We start from the raw sequence: 13,509 nt of genomic DNA on the forward strand, positions 1-13,509 counted from the left end.
AACTCCACACAATCCTGAAAAAAGAAGGTTGGCAACATTTTAAAAGAGCATTTCATTCTTAATAATAAGAAGTTTTTTCAAGCTTTAACTTGTTGTTGCAGATTTGATGTCAAGAAAAACTTAAAGGAAGCAAGTAATAACCAGTCCGGTGCAACCGATGATACAAAATACATTCTTTTATTCATTCATCATTGTAAATACACAAAACAAATCGAAGTATTAACACAAACAATATTTAGTGGGATATAAATCTTGACACCATTTACACACCTTTACACTATTTTGGAAATGAATGTGCTTGTTTCTCTTTTTTGGTTGTATCCCTTCGATGCATCCGGTCTGTAATCTCCAAGCTGTGTGTGTGAGTGTGTGTGTGTGTGTGTGTGCATCTGTGCTTCCTCCCTCATGACTCTTCTCACCTAGATCATTTTGGCGCAACGTTTTAAGATTCATTTTTTTTATTATATGTACACGATATACATTGATTCTTTAAATACATGTTCATTGTTTCCAATCTATTTACAATATAAGAGCTTATTGGTATTTTTAAATGGTTACAAAATATGTGTAGTTGACGCTCTAAAAACATTAAAGCAAAAAGAGGCGAATGTGTATATTATATTGACTATGTAGCTGACAAGTGGTTGTTTGAAGAAGGACACAACTGCGCAGTATTTCATGAGACGAAATGATGCAGTCATATTTGGAAAAACAGAAAAATAAACAGGGCCGTGTGCCGTCAACGAAATGTTGATTCAAACTGCAAAGCATCAGGTTTATGGAACTCCAATCAATCTTCTCACGACTCCGTTCCTACTGGCTTTGTAAACGGAAAAAATTGCACTTCCATGGTTGTCCTTGAATCCTTGTTCACGTGATTGGAAAAGCAGAACCATTCTCTGGTTTGGTGTCGGGACCTCTAAGTCTGCACAGAGCGCTACCTCGGTGCAGACTGCTCTAACCCACACAGTTGTATCACAATAGATTGCAGCTGACGGATCAAACAAGGTTTCCACGACGGACACAATACTTTATCTCTCTTCTTGCGGCTTAGAAATCGGCCGAGGAGCTAATGCCCCCAGATGAAACTCATCACTCTGATGTAAATATTCTTTCATTCTTTGGTTTAAGAGCATTATGTGCCGCATTGAAGTCTCAGGATGCTGTTACACAAGTCGAGCTCTGCAGTGAAGAGTGTATGCAATTAGTTCCTCATATGATATGACTGGTATTTTGTGGGTCTGGAGCTTGTTACTGGTTATAAATATCTTGCATAGCAATAGCTGAATTCCTCAAGGCTTAAGACAAACAAGAGTGAGATATTGAAATTTGACAAAACAGATAGAAAATCATGGCAGATCCAGTAATCAAACACAGGATATCACACATCAGATCTTTGCCTTTGGAGTTGGCTAAAGAATGCACTGTGCAGTAAAAAGAAAATATGGCTTGTCTGTTAATAGTTTGTGTTATTGTTATAGGTTGAAGCTTGATGAAAGTCTACTACGTCCGTTGCCTCCATCTAGAAAAGGTCCGCACCTATCACAGCATCCACCGGCTAACTGTGTGGCTCCCTGAATGTCGTAGTTTGTCGTATTTGTGTGCGAGCACGCCATTGATCTCACAAACCCGTGAGGTGTGTGTGTGTGTGTGTGTGTGTATAGGTGCTTGTGTGTGTGTGAGGGTGTGTGTTTGTATGTTGGTGCAGGGATGGACCACTGGCAGCAAACACATTAAAGCAATCCCATTCACTCTCTGCTTGCAGAATAGCGAGCTTGAACCCACACAGTCTGTTCTGTCTCTTGTTAGTCTCTGTCTTTTTACTTCTTTTCAATACAGCCACAACCCATCCTTTTAAAAGACTTTCCCTGGCAGATGGAGACAGAGGCCTCTACGCCGACAGCAGCTGCCCCCGCTTCAGATCTTCTGGCACATGTGGAGCCTGGACTTGGACGAGGAGGTGGCGTCTTTCCACACCTTGCAGGAAAGGCCCTTGGCACAGTCACAGCGCTGGAAGATTTCCAAGCCGTGAGAGCCTTTCTTCCTCTGCTTGGTGCACACCTCCCCCTGCCTCAGCACCGGCTTGCAGATTTTGGTCCAGAAATGGCGGGCGCAGCAGTAGCCCTCCGAGCAATCGGAGGAACGCAGACAAGGGTCGCCCTCGTGCCCTAACAGACGAAGACAAGAAACAGTTTGCCGATGAGCGAGAGCCAGCGAACAATACATCGTGATGACACTATGTCTGCTCAGAGACATAAAAGACCTGCATGAAATGATAAACCCTCCAGCACCTCGGAGCTTCGCTGTATAGGGCTTCAGTTAATGAAGCACAGGAAATGTAGGATTATTGTTCATTAAGTTGTTATGTTTTCCGCAGGGATACGCTCATGAACCCTTTCTTCACTCTTCAGCTCAGATTGCATTATGTAAGGCCATGTCAAAGGCCAAAGAAAAGCATAAATCAAGCAAACAAATCGCTTATTCTGCTTATTAACCGTATCGTCCCATCTGGTCTTAGTCTGATGTACTTGGCAGGATGTTACCATTGCTCTTCTGAATACATAATTAGTATCATTTAGTCGTGCAGTTTCAAAAGCTTCATCCTTCAAACCAGTCGTCCTGTGTCGCTGACAAAACCACACTTTGCTGATTGGTTATTTCAAAACGAAGTCCCGAGCATCAGCGCTTGTTGCTCGTTGCCTTAACGCCGCTGATTCTTCTTGGTGGATTTCTCTAAAACAGAGACTTGCATACGGCCATTATAATGTAATAATGTTTAAGGAGAGGGAGTGAGTCAAGCACAAATAAAACTAAATGCTCTTATTTATAGCAACTTTAACTAGTGCTGCTATTTTGACATTGATTTTTTAGCATTGCAGTCTGCTGTCTTGAGGGTGCATTTAGAGTTGAGTAATTTAAGTGTCTCATTAAACGTATTGCTTTATGGATAGGCCCTTACATTAACTTAAATCAGGTTAAATGAATGCTAAGCAGGGGGCTCAGAGAGTTATTAGCTATAATCATGCCAAACCTGCATTCTGTGGTTTTCACTCGTGTATGACACCAGTGTGTGTGTGTGTGTGTGTGTGTGTGGTGTGTGGTGTGTGTGTGTGCTGTCAATGAAAGTGTCTGCATGGCTTTATGTAGGTGCAGAAACAGCAGGGGTATTGTGGTTTCTTCTCGGCTCCCCGTGCTGTACTTTAGGCTCACAGACACTGACACATGAGCACAGGGGTAATTATCGACATAGTTTGTGAATTGGCGTCGCCCATGAACTCTGCAGGACATGCAGGCGGTGAACAACAGAAAAGATTCAGCCATCGACAGCAGAAAAGATGAGAGAGAAAACAACAGTGAGAGTGTTTAGATCAGGGTTTCCAGTGGACATGTTTTAAACATAATCTCACCTTTGAGAGAATGCTTAGCGTGCGCCTTCCCACTCTTCCTCCAGCTTTGGTCTTTGGTGGAGAGTTTGTTGTGCTCGTCTAAAGCTGAGATGTGAGGGGAGAGCACGCTCTCAGAGATCGGCACACAAATATCTGCAGACAGAGAGAGAGAGAGGAGATCAAACATGGCAGGAAGCAGAAGCAACACTGCTTACTTTGTCAGTAAAATACAGAAGATATTGTTCAACCTGAAGGCCAACAAGTTACAAGATCAGATCAATGTGGTAGTAGCGTGTGTTGGGGACTGCTACATGTGGCTTTTCAGGAGAAGTACTGCAACTGGAGGAGCTATCAATTAAAAACTAAAAGCAATTTCTACAGTACACACACACACACACACACACACACACACACACACACACACACAACAAACAACACCTTCCAGAATATGACCCCTGGTTCCTTTTCTCTGAGCATCAATTGAATACAGTTCAACAAAGGTTCAGGAGTCTGACCGCATGTGTTAAACATTATTTAAATGTCTCTGTTTCAGTCTCTGGGCTAGAAACTGAACAAGTCACTTTTTCCAGAATATCTGCATAACAAATCTGAATTGTATCCTGCAGTCACAACAAATCTGATATGCACTGAACATGTGTTTGTGTCAGGTACATACAGTTACTGCAGCGGTTCCCAGGACAGCACATGGCATCTCGATGGCAACGCTTCTTCCTCTTCCGGCAGTTTAGGCAGCGAGAGGGAGCCTGTTGAGGGCTTTGGCAGTAGCTTAGCACACTGCACTCCTTATCGTTGCTGCATGGATACACCTGCTGAGGAAAAAGATGTGTTTACTCAGTGAGTTTACTAAAAGATCTGTGCATAAGTGAAACTCTCTTCAACATGTGATGAAACAGTCTCTTCAAAGTCCCTTTATTGGGCCGTGGATCTTCTTGGGATGGCAAATCAATATGTGTCATCCTCCCAGATTGATTAAATGTTGCATATATGTGCTGGCGGTGTGTGATCTCCAACACTAGAGCGTCTGCTATGTTCACAAAACGTATACCAGAGTGCTGTGTTTTCAGAGGGCACTGTTGTTAAAGAGAAGGCACATTGTGGACTTTCCCAGACACAACACAGTAACTGCATTCTTTCTAATTCCGTCCCATGCACCGCAGTTGCACCTCACACCTCAGGTCGCAAAATTTTAAATGTGGCTGTTAACAAGTCAAATAAAACCCATGTTAAGAGGTCTTTAGAGAGACTCTTGGTTAGACCGAAAACAGGACCTGAGAAAGACTCAACTGAGGCCCAAATTTAATTAAATTCATTATATTTGAAAATTTAACATCTTACTTTTACCACATTCAATTTTGTCAAGGAGGCAGTGAATCCAATAAGATCCAATTATATGCAATTGTTTTTGTTTGTTTACTTGATGCATCACATGTCACTCAAGAGAGAAATGTTAGATACTGATTCTTCCAGATACTGTAAGTTGTCTTAAGGTTTCCTGGCTGTTCACTCAGTGTTAACAGTTTGAGAGCTACATGTACCATTGTAAGAGTAAAAGACAGTAATGTTCAATTTAACTAATGTTTTTGGACATCTAAACCAAATGCCGTTCATCTCGAGGTGGTGACAGACGTCTGAGCATCTGAAACCTTGGAGAATTAACTCCAAACTCTGCATAGACACCATGGGGGGGTAAGAGGAAAATATGTTGCTTATTTGCTTTGGGTGACTATAGGCTGTGAGGACAACATGTTGTAGGAATTAACGTGCCTCGTGTGGAGTGGTCATTTGCTTCAGGTCCCAGACAATAGAGCTATTAGAATTTCCAAACCAGGAGAAACCACTTCAGTTTCTCCCAAAGTGTTCAGAGGCTTAATGACTCCACAGACATAATTGAGGGGCAATTACTGTAGCTAATCATACTCCTTCATAGTCAATTTGGCATTGTTTTTGCTTTAGTATTTCTTGTGTTTACACTGAAAGGTTGGGACGTGCTGGTGTCCGGCTAAGCTCACAAATAACTTTTAAGTCTTTTCCGTAAGTGCACTGAAATGACCACCTTATCAAACACAACCGCTGTCGACAGCAGCGAGAAGTACAATTAAAGCCAAGCTCACTTTTTCCATAACAAGTGTGTATTTGAGAAGTTTTACTGGAACTTGAAATAATTCCCTGCACATGTAAAACCTATCCCCCGTCAGACTTGGAGCAGGAGCAAAGGAGTTTGGCGTAAATTGGCACAAATTAACTCCTCGGTCAACTAATTAACGTGACAAATTTACAATGAATTCCTCAAGAGAGAGGGACGTGAACAGCTGTAGGGAAGCGTCAATACGTTGGTTCTAGTCCACATCGGTTGGGCGAGACCTAATACACATCAGGTCAGTGTGTTTCTCCAATTGCTGCACATCTTCAAAGTATTTTAAGCCATTCTCTTATATTTTAGGGCAGCGGACCCCAACCTTTTTGCACCACGGACCGGTTTCATGCGAGACAGTACAAAACATATAATTTAATTATGTAATTATTCCATTTTACACTATGCATATTATTTCATTTTTCAAAATAAAATACCCTGCAGACTAAATTTAAAAACTAAAAAATTATTAATTCTGTCCAGTACCAAATGATGCACGGCCCGGTACTGGTCCGCGGCCCGGTGGTTGGGGACCCCTGTTTTTAGGGTATTGTTATTACAATAGATCGACACCTATGGATATGGATTCTTACTGCGTAAATTATGTCCAGCGTAGACCGACATTAGATCAACATGTTTGGCTGGCACACCACCACCAGCACCACAACCACATTTAGCTGGTATTGCACTGACAGATCTGATTTACTGTGGCTTACCACTGACAAACATGGAACAATAAACACGAGAATGAACAAAAAAGAGGTTTAAATCAGAGTAAAATCATTTTAGCCACAATAAATAGAAAACTCCCTTTGGGGTTTAAAGGTCAGCGGAGAAAAGCTGTCATGCCCAAAACAACAGTCATGAATGTGCACCACATGTTCAATTGAACTCTCAACAATATCAATATTTCAGCACATTAAAAGTTGTAAGTCGACATGCTTGTGCTTTCAGAACGTGAACAAGATCAGACTTGTTGGGCTAATGCCATACTGACTTTCTCAGGCTGGAAACACATGGAGGCAATGATACAGGCATAGAAAAATGAGCAGCAATATTAAACTGAATCCTCATCCATCATTGTGACAGATTCCCACAATGCAGATGCCTAATGTGTTGATGAAAGCAACAAAGCCCTGGTGTTTATGGATTCTAAATGATTCTTAATTACTATTGTGTCCAGAGCTGTTTCAAAGGCCTTATTTTAAAAGGACACATGAACACCAGTTTACTCGTCATGGGCAGAACTCTTCAGCAGTTGAATTGTCTTCTGTGGTTCTGGAGGAAAATAACTCTTGTGATGTCATTAGGGTTTTCTTGGCTTGAGTGTATTGGGAATTCTTTGTGTATTTATATAAGAAAAACTGTGGATTTCAAAGGCATGGACATTTGCCCGGCCGGTAGGGTCTAATACTGTATAGACGTCATCAAGTTGCATTATGGGAAGAGTAGAATCCAGCATTTTGACTTTTCCTTTTTTTAAGCTCCCCCCTACTTTTATGGAAGTGTAGCCATTATATTTTTCACAATAAATAAATAATGACAATAATACAAATAATAATTTAATTTAATTTAATTTATTATTATTATTAATAATAATAATAATAATAATAATAATAATAATAATAATAATAATAATAATAATAATAATAATAATGATCGTACAGGAATAGTTTGACTTTGGCTTTCTTGCAGATAATTGGATGAGAAAATTGTGCATTAAATATGGAGCTAGAGCAAGGCAGCAATTAGCCTAGCTTAGCATAAAAACTGGAAGTAGGTGGAAACAGCTGGCCTGGCTCTCTCATGAAATATATACCCACCAGCACCTCTAAAGCTCACTAAGTAACATAAATACATAAATGTGTGGGTTTTAGAGAGACAAATAAAGTGCAACTGTTTCTTGACGAACAACAGTTGAGCAGGTGACGACAAGAGTCTAAGGAGTCACTGCTCCTGCACAGGAAATAGTTACAGCTCCCTCTAAAACCCACGACTTTCGATGTTTACGTTTCTGTTGTTGTGTAGCCTACAAATTAAACAAACAATACATAATGTGTTAATTAGTAAGCTTTGGAAGAGTTGTGGTTAGTGTAGGGTTAGGGTTAGCTCTTTATGCTAAGCTAAGCTAACCGCCTCCTGGCTCTCGCACACAGACGTTAGACCGGTATGGATCTTCTCATCTAACTCTCAACAAGAAAGTGAAACTCAAAGTTCACTTATTAATACATGTTCCAGAGCTTTTAACCACATCTCACAATCTTCCGCAGCTGAGCGGAGTTTGCTTTGCTGAACTTTCAACCGCTTCAGGGGGCCTGTTTTTGTGTCAACTGTTCATTAGGAGAAATATGTACATCGTCATGGACTTTTGATATAATCACAGCTGAGGAGGGAAATATGCTGGAAATATGGTTTGAAGAGAAGTTCAAGAAAGTGCAGTGGGAGTTTTTTTCCCTGACATGAAAAATGTGCTGTTGTCTAAATATGAAGACAAATGGGTCCAGCAACGTGCAGTAGTACTTCATACCTGCTCTGATTCATATCTGTCTTTCCTATCCTAGCAGGCTTGGATCGATTACAGTGCAGAGTGCATATGTTGGGGGAGAGCGGGGTAGAAGAAGAAGAAGAAGAAGAAGAAGAAGAAGAAGAAGAAGAAGAAGAAGAAGCGCCACCTCTTCCATCACGGCTCAAACCGCAAGACAGCCCTTTGAAACCCAATGATACGAGGCTGACCCCCAAATCACGGCCGATAATCTCGCCTTATCTTGTCATGTTTTAAAACGCCTCATTCGCAACTTCTGAGAGATGGGGCTCCATTTGGATGCATCTCATTTATCTCACATCTTTTTTTTTTCTGTTGCTCCCTTATTTTTCCCTCGACCTCGCCTTCTCACATAAAAGCGCAGCCTTGGATCCTGCGCAGGAAGTGGGTTGAAAACTCCGCAGCCTCTCTTGGTATGCTGGTGAGACGATAAAGGAAGAGACAGACAGAGAGTCATAAGGGAAGCCCCCGGCCCTGTCTCGTGCTGCTCTCGTGCTGGTAAAGCGCCTATTCTTTGAAGAGGTACTTTAAATGCGCAGGAGCAACAATCTACAAGGGATTTACTGCCGGATATACAGGGCTTTGAACCATCCCCACTAGTCTTTGAGTCCCTTATTTACCTTTGCAGAGTCATTTCAAAGTGCTGATATAATTCGATGTAATGCATAAAAATAACACAAAATATCGTCTCTTCTGTGCAGTTTGAGGGGTTTAGCATTCAGGGACAGTACAAAAAGTATTGTTTGATTTCTCTGAATCCTCCTATTGTTTGACTTAGAGCCATAGCGTAGTCCTGTCAAAAGCCTGAATCATTTTTCAAAAGTGATTTGGAAATGTTTTTGCATATTTGCATAGATTTATGAGCGAGTGAAAGCTGTCTTTGTATGCCTCCAATAGCTATATTGCAAAGGAAAGCTGAAAAAATACATAAAGTCAGGGCTCCCTCACTCTCCCAAAGAAGTGTGACTTCAGCCAAAAGAGAAATAGCAATACCTTCCCCCTTTTCTGACCCCCCTCACCTACCCTAATCCTTTACATACAGTCCCTTACTGTTTGATCGTGGAAGGACACCGCCGGAGTCTTAAGAGTCGTTCATGCACACTGCTCTTTCATTGTTTATGTCCAACCCAAAAAACAATAAAACTGAAGTAAAGGACTTCTTCACACACTCCGTACACATCCACGCTTTTTAAACTCCATGTCATGATTGCACTTGACCTTCAGAACTCGGGCACTAACCCTGAAACTGTGGATGGTGTTAATGAGTGGCAGGGGCCTTACACAGTCAAATAAACGATGTCACTGGATAAACAAACTTCATATGCCCTGAAAGCACAGACAGCCGGTATCAGATAACATAGGGATGGCTGCACACAAGTCACTCGTACAAACCATGTCTTCAAACACAGCTTGGCGTCTTTCATCACTCAAAACACATGTGTTTATGGGCATGTCTCTGTGAGTGCTAGAATCCAAAGTCTCCAAAAAATTAGACCTTCCTTAAGTTAAGTATACATTCTTTGGTTGATCTTATTCATCGGACACAAAGAGAGGCACACAGTCAGCGTACACGACTGCGCTCTTCAAAGACTATCAAAGGAAAAGGGGAAAAGCTCTCGATGGTAATCTCAGAGGTCGGCTGCTCTAAAAGGTGTAATCTTGTGGAATGAGAGGTGCACGGGTCTCCTCTCTCATTAACAGGTCCAATTTCAGTGAAGGAAGTTTTCACAGGAGAGTCCTAATGGCTCCAGTGCAAAGCCCTCACAGCGCCCAGGGGACCCACACACTGCAAAAAGCCACAGGACGAGAGACTGAAGCACGAGCTGAGCGAGCGCTAACAAGCACTCACACCTCTTTTCTCAGCTCATTAGGATCACATTCATTTCAGGTTACAGAAGGGGTAGGCAGGGCTGAGAAAAGAGAAAGGACTGGCTCTACTTTTATAGGCAGAGCCCTCGGAGATCGCTTGTTAAAGTAATCTCTGTGTTGAATTAAATAAAGCAACTAGTTAAGGCTGACTGACCAGCTGCTGTTTTACAGACACGTACCGCATGAATGCCGCCACGCTGTCGGTTCCCTTGTGGGTTCAGAGGTTACAGTGGTGAGCACTGCCTGCCCCGTGCTATCCATTTCTGTTGGTTTCCTTCCAAGGAGCCAACGGTGCCACCCACGAGCGCCGGCTGTCAAGGTCTAAGAGGCGTACATTTCGGTTTTGTCGGTTTTACTCCAGTCAGGCTGTTTGTTGAGATTATCACTAACATCCTGAACCCACTGCAATTTCTCCAGAGGTGTGATTCCTCACTCGATTGTCACAAACTCAACAGCAAGACTCGGCCGTACATCTACATTTAAGATATCGGCTCTGAGGTTTCCCATAATGAAGATGCCGGAGGAGAAGTTTGAGTTGATGCATGTCTATTTTCCAAACGCGCACCGAAGCCTTAATCAGCAGTAATCACTCCACAAATGCAGACGAAGATGAACATATTCAGGGGTGCCTGCTGGGACCACTTCAGAGAGAAATCGACTCAGTAATGTGCTGCTTGGTGCTACGCAACCTGTTTCAAAAGGAATTTATTATAATTAAAAAATCTAAGGTAGAGTAATTGCAGTTATATACTCCCTGTGATCACTCCTAGACTAAATATATGCCACACTTTGCCATTACAGCCTCATGAAAAGAGCAGACTTGTTATCTTTGATTTATTCTGCTCATAAATGGCCACTGTATATGATGAGATGCAGAAGGTCAGTGCTGTTTGCTTGCCAGCGTCAAGCCGCATATCTGGCCAAGGCTGAGCTGCGGCTGTTACTTTACAACTCTGGAAAACCTCCTGGCAGCCAGAACACACACAGACATACACTCACACACACACACAAACACACACACACACACATATATACCCCTCCTGCCATAAATTATATTAGCCATCTTCATTTGGACACACTGCACCATGACATTTTGTATCAGTATGGTGGTCTCTGCACACACATATTGTTTCCCCTCGGTCCACTCTTCCAAACCGCTCCAGATTATTGAGATGGCAAAGATGTAAGCAGGCGTTCAAATTGAGGTCTGGCAGGGTTGCTTGAGGTTGGATCTCCGCAGAGGAGAGAAAGTGGCTTTTCCATATTTTCTGCTGCCTGAGCTGGATGTCAGAGCGCTGCTCTCAGCACTACGCGCTTCACAGATACCCAACACTATCACTACTGCAAGGGATATTACAGACCAAATGTAAACATGACTTAGAGGGTGGAGAAGAGGGATCAGCTGTTTCAGTGTGCTCTGGGGGGACATGATGGAGAGGTGGCAGTGCCATCTGCTGCTCAAAAAGAGACTCTGAGCTCAACATAATCAGAATCCCACATGTTTAATTCAAATGTGCAGTTAGTGGTACTCTTGCCTGCTGGGTTTTTCTCCGTTTTTTGTTTGACTGATGTGTCATCCACATCAGTATCACTTTCTCTCTTCATAAAATAAGCATCAATATCCGCTCGTGAGAAATCACTCCGTGTGTGGAGAACTTTCCCTTTCCCTGCCAAGCAATAAAATGTACAGCTCTAATTCGTCACTTGATAAAAATCACTCATAATGTTCACAACTTGTTACGTTTGCCAGAATGAAACGTGCCGAATCTTTAACATTGTTGATCCCACGTTTGCTGTCAAACTACAGTAGTATGGCACTTTGTTGAAACAGCAGGAATTGATAACTCTTTGAGTGGGTATTAAGTGGTTGGTATCCCTCAGAGGCCCCACAGTAAGAATCTCATAATCCCAGCAAGCGTCTGGACCACTTTAATGACACTAAGACCCAGACAGAAAATTACCCCAAGTGTTAACTTTTTCTCACATTTCTGCTGGCATTAATGATTTACTGTGGAAGCGCGCTGCACCCGACCCAGGCGTCAGGTCTGAAAGGCAATTAGAGTTTATGAGGGGTCCAATCCCTGCAATTTCCAATAACGATTCACACGTGAGAAAGCTCTTTTAAGGCATGTGGTTACTTTATTTACACACCTCAAGATAATCCATAACCACAGTTTTGGAGACGTACCGCACAATTACGCACGTGTGTCTATATCAACAGCGTAATGTAGTTTAATTCTTCTTCATGTCATGCTTAATGTAATAAATTATCATTAATTCCACTGGCTCTAATCCTTCTACCCAATTCAAGTCTGTGCGTAAATGTAGAGCTGGCATATCCATTTATATATCCTGAAACAATTAAATAATTACATTTACCTGCGCGAGGATGTTATGTTTCTTCGTGATCCCGAGGAGGACAGTGGCGGAGCGGTTTGGAGCGGGTGTAGGCGTCTCATCCAACAGAGCTGGCTTGATTAAATTCGCCTTTGGGCGCGCTTCTGATACCTGGGATGTCCCCGTCTTCAGTGTAGCGACGAGAAACATCACAGCACAGCATCTATTCCAAGTTAAGACGAGCATCCTTGAAGAAAATAAATAAATAATCTAAAATACAAAAATAAATACTTTTAACTTTGTGCCGCAAAAAGGATGTGCGCGCCCTTGTCAGTGTCCATGCGTCACGCTTGCCCGACTGCAATACAGATAGTAGTAATGAGCCCAAGTTTTTTGTTCCTGAAAAAAATCAGATGTTCAGAAGAATGACTGCCATCGACACAGTTATCTGGAAAACACAGAGAGCCCAGTGTGCAAGGGAAACAATGAAGAAGTGGATCTGTTAAAATGCTGATGGTCTGAGGGTCAAAAAGAAACTTGACAAGAGGTTTCCTCTCTGTCTCTGTCTGGCTGTGAGTGAGCACTTAGTCCTGCAGCCGGGTGTTTTATGATCTCGGATACTTTCTTTTTATAGGATTCTAATGAGTTTGCTTCCTCCGCCCCTATTCACAACTGACAAAGAATGAAACTGATCTGTGTGCGGCACTGCTGCTTGCACATTGTCGTCTCGGCACCGGCACCAGGAGCCCCGTTGGGAAAAGGCTATAAAATTATACACTGTGTGTTTTAACTGGGCGCTTGACCCTTTTTACTGCGAGGCGGTTGGGCGCGTAGGAAACGCAAAACAAAAAAAAACAAAAAAAGAGGTTGGTTTAAAGAGAGTTTGTAGGTAACATTTTCCGTTATCACCAGAATAGATTTGAGTTTAGGAAACTGTTACCTGTGTGAGTAAAACTGTCAAATCTAAAATAGTATTGATCATCTCAAAAGCAAAACGCCTCATTATTAGGATTTGGATTAGGCTTGTCATTGAAGTGATGACCAATGTGACATGTACATAAGCGCGAGGCGCTACAGGGTCCATTTAACCAGCATTCCAGAATAACATTTAAAAGAATAAAAAACTGATAACCATTGTTTTCCCTCTGTGGGAAAGGCATCCCTCATGATGCAAGTTAGTGATATAAGTATTATAGAGACTCCTTTGTTTGATTCTTAGAGTC

General features: G+C 42.2%; 1 protein-coding gene across 1 annotated transcript; it reads right to left on the reverse strand.

Annotated features, from left to right (window-relative positions):
• Positions 1-245: 245 nt before the first annotated feature.
• On the reverse strand, positions 246-12,532 carry dkk2 (dickkopf WNT signaling pathway inhibitor 2). The gene is made up of 4 exons (XM_029437647.1): positions 12,329-12,532; positions 4,063-4,213; positions 3,408-3,539; positions 246-2,168 (listed from the first exon to the last, which is right to left on the reverse strand). Exons 1-4 carry the CDS (start codon positions 12,530-12,532, stop codon positions 1,918-1,920), a joined length of 738 nt encoding a protein of 245 aa, XP_029293507.1. The 3' UTR covers positions 246-1,917.
• Positions 12,533-13,509: the final 977 nt, after the last annotated feature.

The sequence above is a fragment of the Cottoperca gobio genome, chromosome 1, assembly GCF_900634415.1.
Source record: "Cottoperca gobio chromosome 1, fCotGob3.1, whole genome shotgun sequence".
In the NCBI taxonomy this organism is placed as follows: Eukaryota; Metazoa; Chordata; class Actinopteri; order Perciformes; family Bovichtidae; genus Cottoperca; species Cottoperca gobio.